Below are 21,918 nucleotides of genomic sequence, written 5' to 3'. Positions count from 1 at the left end.
ATGTCTTTACTGACTTTCTGCCTGCTGAATCTGTTCACTTCTGACACAGGAATGTTTAACTCTCCAACTAGAAAAGTGGATTTGTCTATTTCTCTTTGCAATTCTATCAGTTTTTGCCTCACATATTTTGACACCCTTGTGTTAGGCACATACATATTACGGATTGTTATGTCTTCTTGAAGGCCTGACTCTTTCATTACTACATAATGCCCCCCTTGATCCCTAATAACTTTCCTTCTCTGAAATCTGCTCTTTCTGGGATGCATGGGTGGCTCAGTTAAGCACTCAACTCTTCATTTTGGCTCAGGTAATGATCTCAGGGTCATGAGATCGAGCCCTGCATCAGGCTGCACACTCAGTGGGGAGTCTGCTTAAGATTTTCTCCCTCTCCCTTTGCCCCTCCCGCTCCCCCACCCACTCGCATGCTCGTGCTCTCTCTAAAATAAATAAATAAATCTTTGAAGTCTGCTCTTTCTGAAATACAGCTAGTCTTGCTTTCTTTTGATTAATATTAGTATGGTATATCTTTCTCCATTCATTTACTTCTAATTTATATGTGTCCTTTTACTGAAAATGAGTTTCTTATAGGCAACATACAGTGGATCTTGTTTTTTTATCCACTCTGAGCATCTTTTAATTGGTGCATTTAGACCACTGATGTTCAAAGTAACTACTGATATAGTTGGATTAATATCCACTATATCTGTTAATATTTTCTGTTTGTTGTCCTTGTTCTTGGCTCCTGTTTTTTTCTTCCAAGCTTTTGTGATTTTTTTCTTTTTTAAAGTAGGCTCCATGCCCAGGGTGGAGTCCAACATGGGACTTGAACTCACAACCCTGAGATCAAGACCTGAGCTGAAATCAAGAGTTGGAAGCTCAACCGACAGCCACCCAGACACCCCCAAGCTTTTGTGATTTTAATTGAGAATTTTATATGATTATATTTTCTCCCCTTTCTCAGCTTATCACTTATATCTGTTTTTATTTGTTTTAATGGTTGCCCTAGAGTTTGCAGTATACATTTACAACTAATGAAGTCCACTTTCAAATAATACTATACCACTTCATGGGTAATGTGAGTACCTTATAACAAAATAATCCTAATTCCTCCCTCCCACCCTTTGTTTCATTGCTGTCATTCATTTAACTCTTTCATAAGCATATCTATACACGCACACACATATATAGACACATAAATGCATACATAATCAAATGCAGTGTTGTATAATTATTCTGAAAAACTGCTATGCTAGATCAATTAAAAGTAAAAAAAAAAAGGAGCATCTACAAAAATACTATAGCTTACATTATATTCAATGGTGAAAGACAAAATACTTTTCCATTAAGATCAGAAACAATGTCAGCATGTCTACCCTCACCACTACTATTCAACATAACACTGAAGTTTTTAGCCAGCATGATAAGGCAATAAAAGGAGATAAAAGGCACACAAATTGGAAAGAAATAAAACTGCCCCTATTTGCAGATGACATGATGTCCTATGTAGAAAATCCCAAAGAATCTACAAAAAGAAAAAAATCCTAGAATAAGAGAGTTCAGCAATATGGGAGAATACAAAATAAACACACTCAAAAAATACACTTCTATATATTAGCAATGAACACATGAAAACTGAAATTAATACAAAATTTACAATCATTCATAAAAAAATAAGTAAAATAAATATTTCTATTCTATCTTCACTTATTCCTTTTCTGATACTTCCTTCCTTTACGTAAATCTGAGCTTCTGACCTCTATCATTTTCCTTCTCTCTAAAGAACTTCTTTTAACATTCCTCGCAAGGCAGGTCTACTGGGAACAAATTCTCTCATTTTTGCTTGTCTTTACTTCTCCTTCTCTCTTGAAGGGTAAAGAATTCTAGGCTGATGGAGTTTTTTCTCAACTTTTTTTTAAAGAGAGACAGCATGAGCAGGCATGGTGGGGGCGACAGAGGGAGAGAGAGAATCTTAAGCAAGCACCGTGCCTAGCACGGAGCCTAACATGGGGCTCAACCTCATGAGCCTGAGATCATCACTTGAGCTGAAATCAAGAGTCAGACACTTTGACTGAGTCACTCAGGCGCCCCTTTTCTCAACACTTTAAACATTTCATTCTACCTCTTCTTGATTGCACGGTTTCTGAGGAAAACTTGGATATAATTCTTATCTTTGCTTCTCTGTAGGTAAGGTGGTTTTTCCTCTGGTTTCCTTCAGGATTTTCTATTTTTGATTTTCTAGTTTGAAAAATGATATGTCTAGGTGTAGTTTTTTTGGCATGGAAGGTTTCTGTTTCATTACTCTTGTTTTGGCATTTATCTTGCTTGGTATTTTCTGAGCTTCCTGGATCTGTTGTTTGCTGTCTGACATTAATTTGGGCAATTCTCAGTCATTATTGTTTCAAATATTTCTTCTGTTTCTCTCTCTTTTCTTCTTCTGGTATTCCCATGATGTGAATGTCTTAAGTCTGTTTGGGCTGCTGTTACAAAATGCAATAGATTGGGTGTGGCTTATAAACAACAAATATTTATTTCTCACATTTCTGGAGAGTGGGACGTCCAGGATGATGGCACCAGATTTTGTGTCTGGTAAGGGCTTCTGGGTTCATAGATGGCCATCTTTTTGCCATGTCCTCAAATGGTAGAAGGGGCTAGGGAGCTCTGTGGGGCCTCTTTTATAAGGGCACAAATCCCAATTATGAGGGCTCTGCCCTTATGACCTAATCACCTCCCAAAAGCTCCACCATCTTATACCATCACATTAGGAATTAAAATTTCAACCTATGAATCTGGGGGGAACACAAACATTCAGACTATAGCAATGTATATCACAACTTTTGTAGTTGTCCCATGGTTCTTAGATATTGTTTTTTTTCTAATGTCTTTTCTCTTTACTTTTCACTTTTATAGGTTCCTACTGAGATACCCTCAAGTTCAGAGATTCTTTCCTCAGCCATGTCCAATCTACTGATAAGCCCATCAAAGGCATTTTTCATTTCTGCTACAGTGTTTTTGATCTCTAGTGTTTCTTAGAATTTCCATCTCTCTTGTTCTTGCATGCTGTCTACTTTATCCATTAGAGCTACAAACATATTAATCATAGTTGTTTTAAATTCCTGGTCTAATAATTCCAACATCCCTGCCATATATGAGTCTAATTCTGATGCTTGGTTTTTCTTTTCAAACTGTGCTTTTGGGGCATCTGGGTGGCTCAGTCAGTTAAGCATCCAACTCTTGATCTCAGCTCTGGTCTTGATCACAGGGTCGTGTGAGTTCAAGCCCCACAATGGGCTCCATGCTGGGCAGGGAGCCTACTTAAAAAAACAAAAAACAAAAAACTATGCTTTTTGTCTTTTGGTATGTCTTATAATTTTTTCTTGATAGCTGGGCAGGATACGCCCAGTAAAAGGCACTGCTATAAATAGGCCTTTACTAATGTGGTAGTAAGGTGTGGAGGGAGGGGAAACATCCTATAGTCCAATGACTGAATTTCAGTCTTTTAGTGAGCCTATGCCTCTGGAGTATGAACTTCACAAGTGCTTCTCAGTTCTTCACTCACCCCTCTTAGGTGGGAGAGGATGGCTTGAGTGCGCTGGAGTTTGGCATTTCCCTTCTCCTACATGGAAGCCCAGAGCTGGCTAGAGTTGGGTATTTCCCTTCCCCTGGGTCAGTTAGCCTCTGGCTAACTAGTTTCTCCTGATGGCAGACCTTGTTAAGAATGCTCTGCACAGTTCCTTTGTCCCCCGCCAGAAGCATGAGGGGATTTTTCTCAACACTCAGTTTAAGAACCTAATGGATATCTAGGAGGTAGAATTCACAAAATGGGGGGGGGGGGGCCCTCAATGACTTGAGTCTCCCTGGAGCTTTTAACTCTCAGAGTTGTCCAAAGTGAGCCTCCAGCAATTCATCAACAATTACAGCCCAGGTTTCCCTACTCCAGGACTGGTTCCCACAGACGTCTGCCTCTGTAAGTTGTGATTCTCTGTATTCAACTATTGGTCTCTCCAATTTTCCAGGCAGCAGTTTGCCCTTATGAACTCACTTCTCTTACAAGAGAGAAGAGATTATTGATTTTATCAATAAGAATTATTGATTTTTCAGTTTGTTCGGCTTTTTACTTGTTGTTAGGACAAAGTGGTGACTTCCAAGCTTCTTACATGCCGTATCAGAAACTTTTGTCCATTTTTTAATGGCATTATTTACATTTTTATTGTTGAGTCATAAAAGTTCTTTATATATTCCAGATACAAAGTCCCTTATCTGATATATGACTTGCAAATATTTTCTCCCATTCTGTGGGTTCTCTTTACTTTCTTGATGGTGTCCTTTGCAACACAAAGTTTTTCATTTTGGTAAGTCCAACTTATTTATTTTTTTCTTTAGTTCCTTGTGCTTTTGGTGTCATATCTAAGAAACGATAATGATTTGGCCATGATTTAGGACTATGTTTTCTTCTAAAAATTTTATAGTTTTAGTTATTATATTTAGGTCATTGGTCCATTCTGAGTTAATTTTTGTATATGGTATGAGGTAGGGATCAACTTCATTCTTTTGCATGTGGCTAACTAGTTGTCTCAGCATCATTTGTTAAGACCATTCATTCCCCATGTGCACCTGATTCTTCACATTGGCTCTTCTCTAAGATGGTACAATACCCTTGTTTCCCACATCATTTTCTCGAGTATCCTCACAGCTCTATAAACTTTGCTGACAGAACATCAGAAAAGACCAAGAGATAGTTGGAGAACTGTATATAATACCATAAATAAGTACATAAACAAGAAAACAAATAAATAAGGCCTCAAAGCTATCTGTGAAGTTTGATACATTTATTCATTTACTCAATTCTCACGTAAGGTACTCCTGTTCTAAATGTGCAGGTCCGGGGCTAGGTATGGGGATGCACAGATGAACAGACTTATTTCTCGCCCTTGAGAAGACAGATAAAAAATAAAATAATTCAAAAGTATGAATTTACTCAGCCCAGGGAGCACAAGTGTTTCCACTCTACAAAAGGCACAGATGAGATATAAAGGAAAGAAATGACTCGTTGAAGATCATAGTTGCAAAGAGTGATGGGGAAAGGGTCACAGAACTTACGGGAGATATCAAAGACAGTGTTTAGGGCCTCAAATGACCAAATCAATGACTAGTCACAAAGTCCTCCTAGAGTCACATTATGATTTTCATGGGGCACAGGTACTTCTGCCTTTGTGGGCCCCTTTCTCCATTAAAAAAAAAAACATACATACGTATATATTTTTAAATATAGTGCTCACTATTGGAGCAATACAGAGATGATTCTGTGCAAGGATGACTGCATTGCTATAAAGATGTATAATCCAAGCTGGACTGTATTCACTTTTTTCTTCTTAAAGGAAACTAAGACACTTTTGTGGGTCCCTGGGCACCTGTCTACTATGCCTAATGGATAAGTCAGCCCTAGGTCCTGCTGTCTCCCCACAGCTATGGAGCAAGTGTTCTCTCCCCAGCTGCCAAGTTACTTCGCTCTACTGCTTCTAAGAGTCTCTTCTCTCCTGGGCCTATCTGATCAAGCAGCATGAGGTTTAAGTTCACACTAAATCTCACTGCCTAAATCCACAATAAAAAGTAGCCTCACTCTAATCATATGAGCACTATAAAGTCATCAGAAAATCACTTGACAATAATGTGTATTCTGTGTTCAGGATAGGTTTAGATACATTCATGAATAATCACACCCCCCCCCCAAAAAAAGAAACAGACATATCATTGACCTGCAAACACCAAAGGCATGGGAAGCATGTACCTAGCATCTTGAAAGTACCCAATAAATATCTGTTTGTTCATTCAATCACAAGACAAGCATAAAACAAAGTCTATTCCCTTATAAAACTTAACTTCTAATAAGAAGACAGATAATAAACATGTAAATAAACATATATTTATACATATGAAATAAATTCTGGTAGTGTTACGAAGGAAAATAAAACATGATAAGAGAAGAAAGTGAAAAGGGAGACTATTTTGTTGCTACACTTAGATACTCGTATCCCCAAAAGGCTTCCAACAACATGAGAACCATGCTGGGTGAGACAGCCAGTAAAACTTACCCCATGTGGTATGTCTTAGGTCCTTGGGTTTTATCTCATTCCCACTTTTCACCCCAAGAAATGGCTTTAGGGCAATGACTACCTTTCTCAGCAAAGAGAAGAGCAGTTGAAGAGAAGAGCAGATGAGAAGAGCTAGTAATCCAGCATAGCTATTTAACTGCTCTATGTCAATAAACAGAGAACTTCCTCTATGCCTCAATTTCCCCATATATAAAATGACGGGGTTGGCTTAGGTGATTTTTGAGGTCCTTTAAAGCTAAAATGCTGTAATAATTCACAACCAAATCTGTCTAACTCCCGAGCTTTGGAGTCAGCTGTAATACTCTGGCTTTCCGAACTACCACAGTTTCCTTAGTTACCACAGAACTAAAAACAAAATGCCTTCAGTGTGGTAAGGTGTGATTTAACAGGATGCTACCAAATTAAATCAATGAAACTTTACTACATGAGTACCATAGGCATGCATCAGAAATATCCATCAGGCAGGGGATGGCCTCTTGTCCTGGCTTCAAGTGCCTGCTAACTGCAAAGGGCCCTAAACTCTGGAACCCCATCCACCAGGGCAAACTGGCATTTCAGAGGTCCCAGCTGATCCTTCCAAGTTAGAGACTGATCAATCATGCAGCTAGAGACTTCATTCTTTCATAAAAATTAGAGATGAATAAACCCAACCTTTGCCCTTGAGGTATTCACAGTTGGTGGGGGGCAGGGGAGGGGAGGAGACAGGACACAACAGACTATTAACCATAAAACAGTATGACCAGGATAACCACTGACATTTTAACAAAATGCTATGTAAGCACAGAGAAAGGAGAGATTAGCTATCTCCTGGACCTGGTAGGAATACAGCACACGAGGCTGGCTTCCTCCTCTATCCTGTGGGGACAGATGCTCTGGTCCGCTGGGTGATTAGGATAACAAGTACAAAGGTTCACAGGCTCTCCATATTTGTAGCTCTCCATTCTCCTCTCATTCACATTCTTCTTCAACCCCGTAGCCTTGCCAACAATTCAAGGCCAATAAATCAAAGTGCAACCACTTCACTTTTAAAAAGGACTTCATGAATCAGCTGGGAATCATGCAGACGTTGAATCTGCTTAGGCAAACTTTAAGGCCTGATACGACAGCACACTTCGAGCAGGGAAGTGAAAGGAGATGCTGGCGGTAACAACAGCTGTGGCTGCTGTCTCCTGTCACCCCCACCTCTCTACCATCACCAGAAAGCCAGGCCAGCCAAGTTGGGAAGGCAAGCTCATCCTCTAGGTCAGTTGAGGTGGGAAGCTTTCTAATGTAAATTTTCAAATATATTAAAAGTAGAAGGAATAGTTTAATGACCTCTCTCCCATTCAACAATTATCAAATTTAGGGGCACCTACCATTCTTTGGTTCTTCAATTCCTTTCCCATCAAATTCCTACTTCTCAGATTAGCTTCCTCCCCACCTGGCCCTCCTCTCTCACCTTTTCCTACATGCCCTCCAACCTCCCATGTACTCTATACCTTTCTACCCATTCTTTTAGGACCCAATCCAGATGCCACCTCTTCCAGAAACCCTTCCAGAGCAAAACTATCCTTTCTATGAACTCCTAAAGCCTTTATAGTCTGTACTGTTCATCTGCTCATCATATCTACCCACCTATGGAATCTCCCTTGAATTTTTCATTGCCACACCTCAGACTTTATCCCTTGTTCTCTCCTAGACTATTGCAATGACCTCCAAGTGATCTCCCTGAATCTAATCTTGCCAGAACAGATCCACACATAAAAGCAGCCACAGTGATTTTTCTCAGATACAAAACTGACCCCACCAGCCCTCTACTTAGACAGACTTTGATAACTTTCTATTGCCTTCGGATTAAAGCCTGAACTTCTTTGTATGACACACAAGGTACTTCATAATCTGGTCCAACCAGCTACTTATCTCACCACTCTCCACCAACTACTCCAGCCACACTGAACCACCTACCATTCTAACATGCTCTTCCCTTTTATCGCTCAGTGCTTTGGCCAGTGCCATCTTCTCTCCCTAGAATTCTTTCCTCACCTTCACTGTCTAGTTCATCTCTATTCACTCTTGAAGATGTAGCTCAAATATCACCTCCTCCATGAGACATTCTCCACTGTTATTCATTCACACATCCATTCAACAACTGTTAGATGAACATATGCTAAGTTTTAGACTGGGGATACAATGATAAATAACAGCTCTCACTCTCAAGATGCTTAGAGTCTATTAGATCTCCTCAGGTGGAGTGATTCCTATCCTCTTCTGAAGAAATTTGCAATTTACATATATCTCCAAGGTCATATTTACTAGTTTTTATACTTGTTTCTAAGTCTATTTCCATAACTAGACTCTAAGCATCTTGAGGTCAACGATATTTTCTTTTTTTCTTTTTTTTTTTAAGATTTTATTTATTTGACAGTGAGAGATACAGTGAGAGAGGGAACACAAGCAGGGGGAGTTGGAGAGGAAGAAGCAGGCTTCCCAAGGAGCAGGGAGCCCAATGTGGGGCTTGATCCCAGGACCCCGGGATCATGACCTGAGCCGAAGGCAGACACTTAACGACTGAGCCACCCAGGTGCCCCGATATTTTCTTTTTTTAAAAGCTTTGTTGAGGCAACCCCTTCAGGTCCCCTCCCTCCTTGGGAGCTTTGTACTATCACTTTTGCTATCGCTCAATAAATCGCTCAATAAACCTTGCTTTGCTGCCCAGCAAAAAAAAAAAAAAAAAAGCTTTGTTGAGGTACAGCATCCATTTTAGGTGGACAATCGAATGTTCATATATTTACAGGTTGTGCAACCATCTTATTTTATAAATCATTTCCATCACTTTAAAAACAAACCTCATGCTCATCTGCCAACTCCCCATTCACACTCCCAGACCTAATCAACCACTAACCTACTTTATATCTCTACAGATTTGCCTTGTCTGGACCTTTCATATAAATGAAATCATACAAAATGCAGTTTTTGACTGGCTTCTTTCAGACAACATGTTTTTTCAAGGATCATCCATGTTCTAGCATATATCAGTAGTTCACTCCTTTTTCTTGCCAAATAATATTCCACTGTGTGGATATATGTTTTATTTATCCATTTATTAGTTGATAGACATTTGTATTGTTTCTACTTTGGGGCTATTATGAATATTGCTATGAACATCTGTATATAAGCTTTTCTGTGGACACATGTTTTTATTTCTCAAGTTTATGTCTCAGGAGTGGAATTACTGGGTCATCTGGTATCTCTCTGCTTAACCTTTTGAGGAACCACCAAATCATTTCCCACATCAGCTGCATCGCTTTGCATTCCCACTAGCAGCATGAGAATTCCAATTTCTCCACCTCCTTGGCAACACTTGTTATTATGTCCTTGTTATTATAGTATCATAGTGGGTATCTCATTGTGGTTTTGATTTGCATTTCTCTGATAGCTAATGATGTTTAACATCTTTTCATACACTTACTGGCCATTTGTATATTTTCTTGGGAGAAAAGTCAATTCAGATCGTTTGTCCAGTTTTTATTGGGTTATTTATCTTTTATTGCCTTGTAAGTTCTTTATATATTCTGAATCCAAGTTCCTCATCAGATAGATGATTTGCAAATATCTTCTCCCATTTAGCAATCTTACTGGATGTGAAGTGGGTCTGAGGATCATTTGAATCTTATTCACCTTTGTATTTCATTCAAAGAACTAGCCTGGGGGTGCCTGGGTGGCTCAGTCAGTTGAGCGGTTGAGCATGTGACTCTTGACTTCGGCTCAGGTCATGATCTCAGAGTCGTGGGACTGAGCCTCACATCAGGCTCTGTGCTCTGCAAAGAGTCTGCTTGGGATTCTCCCTCTCCCTCTGCCCCCACCCCCCGTCCATACGTGCATTCTCTCTCTCAAATAAATAAAATCTTAAAAAAAAAAAAAGAACTAGCCTATAATCTGGTACACTGTATATATTCAATAAATGTTAGATGGATGTTACTTAATGTTAACAGCTTTGACAACAAGGAATGGGCCTTACTTATTCAGCATCCCCCTCATAATTCACACCTAGCACTGCACACAAAGCACATGCTTTGGAAATACACAGAGACTGAGTAATTCTCCCTTGAACAAACAGTGGAAATGATGTCAAATAGAATGGCCAAACAGAATTTTTCACATTTCCTCTTTTCCCCCCGAAAACTTCTACCCTGGTCCCTCCTGTTTCAATACCTGGTACCGTCAACCATGGTGTTGCCAATTAGTCAAGTTAAAGCAAAACAAATCCCAAAAACCTGAAAGTCAAGCTTGATTATTTCTCTTATACCTGATATCCAATCCACCAGCACGTCCTGTAGGCTCTACTTAAAACAAATTCTAAATCCATCCACCTTTCCCCATCATCTCTGCTATTCCACCCCCAACGCTATCATCTCTCACCTGAACTACTGCAGGTCTCCTAAGTACTCTCCCTGAATGCCCCTCTACAATTCATTCTCCTCAAAGCAGCCAGAAAGATCTTTTTTTTTTTTTTTTAAACGAAAACCAGCAGGGAACGTGGGTGGCTCAGTTGGTTAAGTGCCTTTGGCTCAGGTCAGGATCTCAGGGTCTTGAGATGCAGCCCCACCTCAGGCTCTGCTTGGGTTTCTCTTCCTCTCCCTTTTTCTGCTCCTCCCTACGTTTACTAGGGCGCTCTATGGTAAATAAATCTTTAAAAAAAAAATGCAAACCAGCTCATCTCACTCCCGTCTTTCAAACCATCCAAAATCTTTTCCCTGTACTCTCAATAAAATTCAACATGTTTAGCAGCATCTATGAGGCTTACGGTTCTGACTCTGCCAAACTCCCTGACCTCATTGGTACTTTTTTTCCTTGATTTGGACTATGATTCAGACACACTGGCTTTCACTTTGGTCCCACGACATGCCTAACTCATCCCATTGATTTGTACTTCTCCCTCCACTTGACATACGTTTGCTTACAAATCTTCAAATTGCTAGGTCTTCTTCATTTGGGTGTTGGTTCAAATATCACTTCGTAAGCTTTTCATAACCTCTCCTAGTTGTTCTCTATCACATCACCCTACTTTCCTCAGCAGACTTGTCACCATTTGGAGTTCTCTTTTTGTTATCTGCATGCCCCCATTAGAAAGTAAACTTCACAAGAGCGAGGACCTTGGTTGTCTTGTTCATTGCAGAGTTACTGGGACCTAGAAAAATGCCTGTCATATTGAAGGCACAAATATTTGAAGAAGGAAAGATCGAATGAACAATGCAGATGACATATTTAATAAATGCTTGATGAATGTGTGAGTGAATGAATTAGGGAGGGGAATGGAAAGCACAAAAAAAATAAGTGGAAGCATTTCTATTTAATATTTTTATAGCTGCTCACTTTTCTCCACCTTCACTGCCTTTGCTTTTGCTCAGATCCTCATTATCTCTTAGCTACTGAAGTACTCCCGACTAATTTCTTCTTTCCCCAACCTGACCCCTCCAAAAATAACTTCTACATTTCTATCAGACTTGATTATTCTGAGACATAGATCTGAACATGTTACAAGCCCAAGCTTCTCAGCATGTTGTTATAAAGGCCTCTCCAACCTTATAGCTCACTGTTATCCCCCTACATTTAGCCTATATTTCAGTTATACAGAAATACTTTCAGTTCCCAGAATATTCCATGTTGTTTAATGCCTGCAAGCCTTTGCTTATCTTTTCAATTTGCTGGACCATTCTTCCCTACCTCACAGACTCCACCTATTGAACTCAAATTTAATTCTTAAGAACAAACTCAAGCATCTTCTCTGTTAAGTCTTTAATGATTCCCCTAAGCAGAGTTAATCACTCCCTCCTTTGGGTCACCACAGTATATAACACCCACTTACACTATACCACAATTATCTGTTTCCGTGTCTGTCTTCCCCTACATGACTATCACCCCCTGAGAGTAGGAGCCAGGTCTTCATCTTTGTTTCCCCTGCATAGTATTTGGCATATATAAGCACTCAATAATTGATGACCGAAGGAATGAATAAGCCTATCTTAACTCCTCAGCCTGGCATTCAAAATCAACCTTATGTTGGCCCCAATCTATTTTTCTAGATCTAGCACTTAGTCCTCACCTACTTGATGATCTCCAAATACATCCTTCTTTTTCATATTTACTTAGAGGCCTTTATTCCTGAAGTTCTCTCTCTAGTGACATTTAAATCATCCATTAAGGTCCAGCTCAGAAGGCTCCCTCTCCATGAAGTCTTCCCTAACATATCAATGAGAAGGGATTTACTTCCCCAATAGTACTTTGTTTTTTCTACTGATAAGGTAATTAGGACCTCTTAATTTTTTTTTTTTTAAAGATTTTATTTATTTATGTATTAGAGAGCGAGAGAGAGAGAAACAGCATGAGAGGGGAGAAGGTCAGAGGGAGAAGCAGGCTCGCTGCCGAGCTGGGAGCCCGATGTGGGACTCGATCCCGGGACTCCAGGATCATGACCTGAGCCGAAGGCAGTAGCTTAACCAACTGAGCCACCCAGGCGCCCCTCTTAATTTTTTTTTTAAGATTTTATTTATTTGACAGAGAGAGACCCAACGAGAGGGGGAACACAAGCAGGGGGAGTGGGAGAGGGAGAAGCAGGCTTCCCGCTGAGCAGGGAGCCCAATGTGGGACTCGATCCCAGGACCCCAGGACCATGACCTGAACCAAAGGCAGATGCCTAATGACTGAGCCACCCAGGCACCCCTAGGACCTATTATTTTATAATTATAGCCAACTGGACTACATGTCCTATTTTCTAACAGAACTGTAAGCTCCTTGAAAGCCAGAAACATGATCTAGCATCTTTTCTCTCAACCCAAGTGCCTAACACAGCACCCTGCATGAAGCAGTTATCAACAAATGTTTTAGTAGTGAAGAATAGTATGCTTAAGGATTAGAGATTCAGGGGCGCCTGGGTGGCTCAGTCGTTAAGCGTCTGCCTTCGGCTCAGGTCGTGATCCCAGGGTCCTGGGATGGAGCCCCACATCGGGCTCCCCGCTCAGCGGGAGGCCTGCTTCTCCCTCTCCCACTCCCCCTGCTTGTGTTCCCTCTCTCGCTGTGTCTCTCTCTTCAAATAAATTAAAAAAAAAAAAAAAAAAAAAAAAAGATTAGAGATTCCATGCCTCCATTCTTTCAAATATGTGATTTCACTTACCTCGGTATAAACTGGCCTCCTATTCATATGGTAAACTTCCACCCCTCCTTTAATATAATCAGCCCAATGCCATATCCTCTCTTAAGTCTTCCCTAACTCTCCCAAATACACATTTACACACTCCATCCATGTACCTGGGGTACCCTGTATATAACTCTACTCATTATACTATATTGTCATTATCACTTGATGGGTTTCTCCCCCACTAGACCATGAATTCTTTTGGAGCAGAGTTAGTCTCATTATCCATTTATGAATTCCCAAGACCAAATAGAGTATCTGGCATAATTAAATGCTCAATAAAGATGTGGTGAACTTTGAAAATAGTGAGTCCATGTAATAGAGTACACCAGCAATAGAGATCATGGAGTCCTATAGCCAAGTTCAAATCCTACCTCCACTTACAATCTAGGTAATCTTGCATAAATTAAAATTACTTAGCTGTGTCTCCATTTTTCTCATCTAGAAAATGAACATATTAATAGCATTATAATAGAATTAAGAGAGCTAATGCCATGTAAAATGCTTACTATAGTGCCTGGTACACAGTATGTACTAAAAAAGTTAGCTATTGTTATCGTTAGAACAGAAGAAAAAACTGTTTTGCAGGGTGCTAATTGACAGACTCAACAAGAGGTTAGGCTCAATCCCATGGGCAATGCAGAATAAAATGTCACTGGAGTCCTCTTAAGTAACAGACATATTAAGTTATTGAGAACACCCTACTGGGAAAGGGGAAGGAGAATAGAGGGAACACAAACCTTGGCAGGCTTATGCTTATGCTCTCTGCCTCATTCCCTGCTTCCTCCTTCCCCACGTTTCTCCCTAGTTGTCCAGGGCCAAAAGCCCCATGGCCATAACTCAGCATTCCCTTAGGAAAGCTGCACTTTAGAGAGAACTAATGAGTTTAGGTTTACCTACAGATTCTCCTCTGAGGAGCAAAAAGATAACTTCAAGAAGGGAAAACACAAAGAAATAAAGTGGAGATAAGGCAGGACACCAGATGGATTATCTTGGGTTGGCTTTCAGGGAGTAGGCTTTCAGGACAAATAGCCCCATGTGGATTGAGCCTACGCACCCCAGAGGTATCCTGTGGCAGAGCCTGTGCTTGCATGTGCTTCCACGGTTCAAAGAGGCAAAGAAGCAAGATCTAGGAAAAGGAACGACTACTAAAAAGCTGACGCTACAGAAATAAGAATTCTAGCCGAATTTGAAGAACACTGCAACAGAAGTATTCAAAGAGGGGATAAGCTGACCACAGAAAAAAAGCTCCCTACCATTAGAGGGATTTAAATATAGACTGGGAGTGATCACTTGCTGGGGACGTTCGACATGGGTGATGGACTAGATTTAAGATTCAAGTTCAATAAACATTTGAGTATCTACTCTATGCTCGCCACTGTGAAAGATGAGGTGCTAGGAACACAGTGATGAAAAATGATATGGTTGTCCCCTCCAGGAGTTCACTGCCTAATCGAGGAGACGAACAATATAACATGGTAAGTGCTGGCAGAAATCTACATAGGGTACTATGGGGCAGAGAGCAAGTCCTCTGATTCTGTGCCTATGACTCACTGGTAAGGAGCAATATGCCATTAATTACAAATGGAAATGCTTCATAAGCAGTTTAAAAGCAAATGTTATCAGGTGCTATTGTGTTACTTCAAGAACAGACAGTTAAGCATGTCAGTTAACCTTTGCTATTGAGTCAATACTTCCCTCATCCTGAACAGTATCCACACCTATGAGCATTCTCATTTATATCTTTTTTTTTTTTTTTTTTAAGCAGGCTCAAAGCCCAGCATGGAGCCCAACATGGGGCTTGAACTCATGACCCTGACATCAAGACCTGAGCTGAGATCAAGAGTCAGATGCTTAACTGACTGAGCCACCCAGGCGCCCCTCTCATTTATGCAATAAATATATTGATGTCTGCTATGTGCCAAGCACTGCGTAAGCTCTGAGGAATGTACAAAGAAAGACAGTCCCTGCATTCAAGGAGTTAGAATATTCCTCTTCATCTTTTCCTCCTCTTTCTCCTATCCCCCTTTATTGACCAGATGATACCTTAAATTCCTTCTGGAAGTAGATGAGTTATTAAGATATAAGCTTAATCAAAACATGACTTGCAAAAAGCAAGAGTGAGCTGGGGATAGGAGGTGTTATGGGAAACCAAATGGGAAACACTGTCTGCAGACATGGTATCTGCCAAAGTATGAGACACTGACTGCATTAAAAAGTCAAAGGTTATATGTAGGCCTTTTTGTCTACAACTTCCCTATCACCATTTTTTTCTTCTCTCAATATTATTAGCAAAGATTATTAACAATAATTATACATTCATTCATTAAATCATTCACTAGTATTTACCTGATAGAAATAGTACCTGAGTACCTGACAGGAACTGTAGGAAACACAGACAGGGTAAAATACTGGGATCCAGGACTTGCAAAGCTGCAAAAGATCTCTAAAACATCATCTAAGTCCAAACCTATCATTCATTTCACAGATGGAGAAGTGAGGTACAGAGAGGCTGAAACCTTTCATGAATTCACATCTTCGTGCATTTATTGAATCATACTCTGCCAGGCACCAGGAATATAAGGATGGATAGGGCTTTCAAGGAGAACCTAATCTCGTGGGAGACAGACAAATGCACGACCCCAGTCAAATTACCTCTGTAAATGAAGTCACATACATACACAGACATGTCCAGTGTAGGACAATATTAGAAGTACACAGTACTCACACTGCCCAGAGTGGTTAAGAGCAAAGGTGCTGGCGTCGTCTTGGATTTGAACCCCAGCTCTGTCACTTACCCAGCTGTATAACACTGGGCAAGTTACTTAAATTCTCTATACCTCAGTTTTCACATCTTTAGAATGGGGATAACCATAATAGTACCTACTATAAGGTTTTCGTATTAAGTTAGATAATGCATATAAAACACTCGGCACAGGACCTGGAACAGACTAAGTACTCTATCTTATTTCACCTTCAGCACTCACCTGCTGAGCCCTGGTCTCAGAATCCTCCTCAACACAGCCTTCTAAGCATCTATTATCATTTGGCTGTCTCCGAGATAAAACAAATCTGCTACTCCTAGTCTAGAACCTAAGTGTATTGTTTACTACTCTGTTTTTTTCCCACTACACTATGCTATTACTCATTTTACATGCCTTAAAAATAATCCAAAGAAAAATGGCCAGATATTCAAACCTCAATCGCTCAATAAGACCGTGGCTTTGGCCAAAAATCTCTAGAAAAGAAAAGCCCTGGAAACAAGGAACATTTATCAAACGTCTATAGGGAGAGACCCACAGGAAGAAAAACAAAAACAAAACAAAGCAAAGCAGTGATTACTACTTTGAGGAAGCAAGGGATTTCCACAGCCTCTCTGTTATGGGGTTTACCAGTCTAGCGGGGAAGAGGAGATAGGACATGAACTGCAACTTTCTCCTCGATGTACCCACCACATCTACTGCCTAGCACAGCACCTGTGACATGTTTTTGTACTTATTTATCAGTCCTTCTCTTGTCGTGCTAGTCCATGAACTCCATGAAGGCAATTATCACACCTTCTCCCTCCTGGTATCCTCAAGCATAGCACAGTGCCTGGCACAAAGAAGGTGCTTCAGAAAAGGCTGATGAATTATAAATGAACACAGAGGAAACCATCAAAGGCAGGGAAAGAAGACATCAGTGTAGATCAGAATAGTTCTAGAAGTCAAGACAGCCTTGGGCTAAAACCTTAAGTACAGGTATATTTAGAAACACACAGAGGGAAAGGATAGGCATTCTAGGCAGACAGGACAGCACCAACAAAGACCTGGCAGTAACCAGAAACATGGTGCACAGTATGTTAGAACCAGAAAGAGTTTTAAACATGACTTAGTCCAACAGTTCAATTCTCATGGGGATGTTGTAAACATTCAATTAAAAAAAACTATGTACTACTAAGCAGAGGAGCTGGCATATCACAAACATTCACTAACTGGTAGCTAGTATTACTATTACTCAAAAATAATAATTGTCAAACACTTAGTAGGAACCTGTTGTATGCAAGGCAGCATGCTGAGGGAAGGAACTACAACAATAAGCAAGACAGATCTGGACTCTGCTCTCTCATTTAGCTAAGAGTCTAGTGGGGAAGACAGACAAAATAATCCTTGGTAGGCCTGGGCTAGGGGAAGTATGGGGGGTGGGGGGGCTGAAGGAACAAAGAGTAGGGTCACCCAATCAGCGGGCAGTAAGAAAGAACCCCCTGATTATCAAAGTGTGTCTTGAGACACCCCAGGGGTTCTGAGTCCCCTCAAGGACCCCAAGGCTTCAAAGCGAGATTTTGCTTGAATAAAAGGTATTGTGGCTAAATAAAGGTTTAAAAACCACCAATCTAGTTCAATTTCCTCTTTTAACAAGAATAAAACAGGGCCCAGATGAGGTAAATTACACACTTGAGACAACAAATACTTCAAGTTAGTTGTAGACTGGGATACTTGCTTTGAACTTGAGCCGGAAACTACTCACTGATCTGCATGATATCACATCATTCTGGCAGATGAACAAGCACTGGGGGTAGACGCATCCAGAATTCACAGGCACTGGCCAGGCAGGCTGGCTGGCCCTGATTGGATGTTGACATGCTTTTTCTACCCTAGCTCCCAAGCCAGCTCTCTGTGCCAAAATGATGCCTCCAATTCCTCTCTGAGGTTGGCCAGCCTCACCTTCCAGGAGGAACTCACTGGCTCCAGGAGTAGGTCTGCTTCTGGGCCACCTATCTCGTAACCATGCTTTATCCTACTAACATCCTCCAGCACCACGTGGTTTGGCAAGTTGAGAACAAGAACTGAGTTTAACCAGTTATCACAGCCTGTTTAATACCTAGCCTGAGCTGGCTAGACCCATCTCTCATCTCCCTAAATACCATTAAGCTAATCACTCTTCCCATGGTCGGGGGGACGGGGACGGGTCCAGCAGAATCAAATTATCAGTAAATTAAAGGACCTGTATAGAAAAACCAATATTCCTTTGGTTAATCCCTACTTTTACACCTCTCAGGAATGAAATGCTACTTCGTGTTTTGGAGATGAAACTTCTGTATATAAAGAAAGGGGTAGTTGACTTGTTTAGATAAGTCTGCAGTTTAGGTCTTCAAACTGAGGGGAAACAAATATTTTTGGAATCTGGAAAAAAAATGGGTTTAAATCTTATGATACCACTTAGTAGTTGCAAGATCCTTGGCATTCTCATAATACTCTGAACCTCAACTTTCTTGATCATAAATAGGGAATACTAATGAAATTACTGTCACAAATCAGAGACTCAAAATACTCTTTGGAATCACAGTCACTTATGAAATGTACTGTATCAACTTTCACATGATATCATAAAGACCATACAGTTATAAATTACCTATCCCCAGAGCATAAAGAATGGAGAAATGGAACCAGCTCTGTACAGCACGGGCTAAGCTCAGGATAGCACAGGCAGACCTGGGTTCGAATCTGCACCTCCCAGCTCACCAACTGTGGAATCCTAGGAAAGTTACACCAATCTCTTTAGCCTCAGTCTCCTCATGTATAAAATGCAATTAATACCACCTAACTCACAGATAATGTAAGTAAAGGACTTTAAACAGAGGCTGGCTTATGGTAAGGACTCAATAAACAGTAACCTTTTCCACCAGTAGCTCATTTCCTAAACCCGCTTTTCCATACCCCTCTGCAACACCAGAGAAACACTTAGCAAAGCCTAAATTACCTCAATTACTAGAGAAACAAATAATGAAAAGACAAAAGAGGAAAGAAACGAATGAACTGCTGGCTGCTATTCCAGACAACTTATCATACTAATGGCATCTGATATTGGAAAACACAGGTACAATATCCTGAAGAACAAAACCACAGCATGTACAATCGTCCCAAAGAAGTGGCACAGAGCACAAGTGCGGCTTAGTTAGGCTATCCATTACCATTATCTGGTCCCCACAGTAGTCTCTCTACCAAACAGAAAGGGCTACAGGGAGACAACTGTGACACCACATGCAAGTCACTACTTCTTGGTAAACCGAACCTTTATTTTTTCAGCTCAAAACCCATCTCTAACACAAAGATTTTACTGACTCCCCCTAGCAGACTCAACTGCTTGCCCCATTGAATTTTTTACACACTTCCATTATAACAATTATCTAGCACTATAGAGCTATTTGCATGTCCCTTCCCTACACTCTAAGTTGGTAAAGATCCTGTCTTACCTTTGAATTGCCAGTGCATAACACACAGTAGAACTCCATAATTACAAATTATAAGGATGGATTTCACCTTTTTCTTCACTAGTTAAGGCTGCTAAGAAACAGCTGGGTAGACTTTAGTATTACATAAACTAAGGTCTGCCAGACCAGACCTCCGGGTTTTTGTTTGTTTGTTTAGGGGAAGGGAGCTTGAAGGGATAACTGGCTGTTCCTACTTCTCAGAGTTATTTCCTCAAACACACAAAAGATACAACCAGTCCATATAGAATTTCCAGACCACAGATTATATTCTTTCTCAGTAAATAAAACAAGTAACAGAAGCTTCTGGGACAGATGCTAGTGGGTTACATATAAAGCTGACCTCTAGGCATGACACTCTAAGTCTATAATATACTCATAATAAGTATATGATACAACTAGAAGCCCTTAAGTTCTTAAAACATAAGGAAAGAAAAGCTAAGAAGCAAAAATCAAAAATGTCTTACAATCAAAACTTTAAGTTTTCTTCTCTGCTAATACTTTTGCTCTTTATCTCAATGAACCCTGATACATGTAACTGAAATTAGCCTCCCTCAAAGGAGAGCTCATGACTAACAAACCATATGTAATAACTTCAATACTAAATTTACTTTTTCCAGGGCGCTTTCAAATATATCTCACTGAACCACAGCCAACTGTAATCATAGAAACTTAAAGCTGGAAGGGGCCTTGGAGGTCATTTCCACAACCACCCCATGTCACCAACCGAGTGGTATCCAAACACCTCTAGTGGTTGGGAGGTATGGGTCTAAAATGCTTCTTTAAAAATCTCCCCCTGCTCTAACCACCTGTCGGTTACTCAGTCTCCTGCCACCTTAATGATCCCAATCAGGTAAACCAAATCCACCAAGTCATCCCACCACCAAGCAACAGTCTTGACTTCTCAAGTCCACTTCTACTCCCTTTTCTCTGAGCCTCTCCCCGGTCTTCCCCAGTCACCCACAAAAAACACAGCCAGGGCCTCTAAGATTCTGATCACTCAGAGATACCCTTGGTTCCATTCCTGACAATCAATTCCCTTCCTCTATATGGTCTATATGCTGTCCTGTGCAAGGCCACAAGCACCCCTTGTTCTGAATGTACCTTTGGCCTCCAGAATCATCTCCCTTTCCTTTCTCACCCTCTCTTTACTTCTCAGAGCTGTCCATTCATTCCTTTCAAACTCAATGTCTCTTTCCTCCTAGTGATTCAAGTACCACTGGTAATTGAATACATCCGTTGTTAAATGCCTATTAAACAGGTAAAGGGGACCTACATCCTCAAGGAACTCACTCTCAAAGAACTCATACGTTTAGAAGGAGCCAGAAATAGAGAATCATTTACCCCATAAGACTCAGTTCCTTTGGGAACCCTTCCCTAGCCCAAACTAAATTGGTCCCCTCTTTTCAGTGCCATCATTATACCTCTGATGCAGTGACTAGTCTTCCTTGTGTGTCTCCCACCACTAGGCTGTGGGCTCTTCAATGGGAGGGCCCCTATGTCCCTAGCACTTAGCCCAGGACTCAGCACAAAGATGATATGTAATATTTGTTAAATGAGTGAATGGATGAATTCCGGTATATAATCATTCATTCATCCATTCAGTGCCCAAAACTTTACTGAGTACACATTATGTACAAAGTCCTAGAGTGTAAGTATAAATAAAATAGTTCTTACATAAAAATAACGCTATAATACTAGTAGATTAGCACTCTTCCCCGGTCCGCGTCCCCAACCCCCACCCCAAACCTAGCCTCCCCTCTCCCACAGCGAAAGCCCGGCCTTTCCTTACAGAAGTCCACGCCCCTCCAACTCAAGCTACCTCTCAGCCCTTCAGTCCTACCCTAGGACCCCCAGCTAATAATCTCAAATCTTAATGCCCCCATCCTCTCTGGCTTCTCTCCCTATCTTCCATCTCCACCCTTGAGGTTACTGCAAGTCTTCTACCCCCATGTCCACCTCTGAGTCCCCGAGTCCAGGGTACCTCTGATTTCCCTCTCCGCGCACCCGCCCCCCAGTTCGCTCCTTCCCTCAGGGTCCCGCCTCCCCTAGGACCCTACTCCTGATACCTCTCCTCCCCTCCCTTCAGTTTCAGGCTGAGCCTCTTCCCTCCTTTGCTCTGAACTCTTCTTACCTCATCTAGCTCCCGTTCCCCGCCAGCACCTCCTCCAACCTCCACCTCCACCACTGCCGCCATCTTCACAACTCTCCCCCTCCCCCGTCCCCGCGCGAGCCAGCTGCTTCCGCCGCTCAAGTGCTCCAAACCAATCGGCGGCTCGAGCTCCAGCAGGGGGGCGGGGCATCAAACAGGCGGAGCTCCGAGAGGGACTAAGAGACCATCTACCTGCTACTCCTTAAAGGTCAGGGAGGGCCGGTTTCCATGCACTTCC

General features: G+C 41.2%; 1 protein-coding gene across 1 annotated transcript in view; it reads right to left on the bottom strand.

Annotated features, from left to right (window-relative positions):
• RNF121 (ring finger protein 121) overlaps positions 1 to 21,743 on the bottom strand; it is an 82,296-nt gene extending 60,553 nt beyond the window's left edge. The window contains exon 1 of the mRNA XM_036119407.2: positions 21,663 to 21,743. Within this exon, the coding sequence (XP_035975300.1) occupies positions 21,663 to 21,725 (63 nt within the window). The 5' untranslated portion in view covers positions 21,726 to 21,743. The remainder of the gene's footprint in view (positions 1 to 21,662) is intronic.
• Between the last annotated feature and the right edge of the window lie 175 nt (positions 21,744 to 21,918).

The sequence above is a fragment of the Halichoerus grypus genome, chromosome 11 (genome assembly GCF_964656455.1).
Source record: "Halichoerus grypus chromosome 11, mHalGry1.hap1.1, whole genome shotgun sequence".
NCBI lineage: Eukaryota > Metazoa > Chordata > Mammalia > Carnivora > Phocidae > Halichoerus > Halichoerus grypus.
This window is presented reverse-complemented; position numbering and strand designations above follow the sequence as displayed.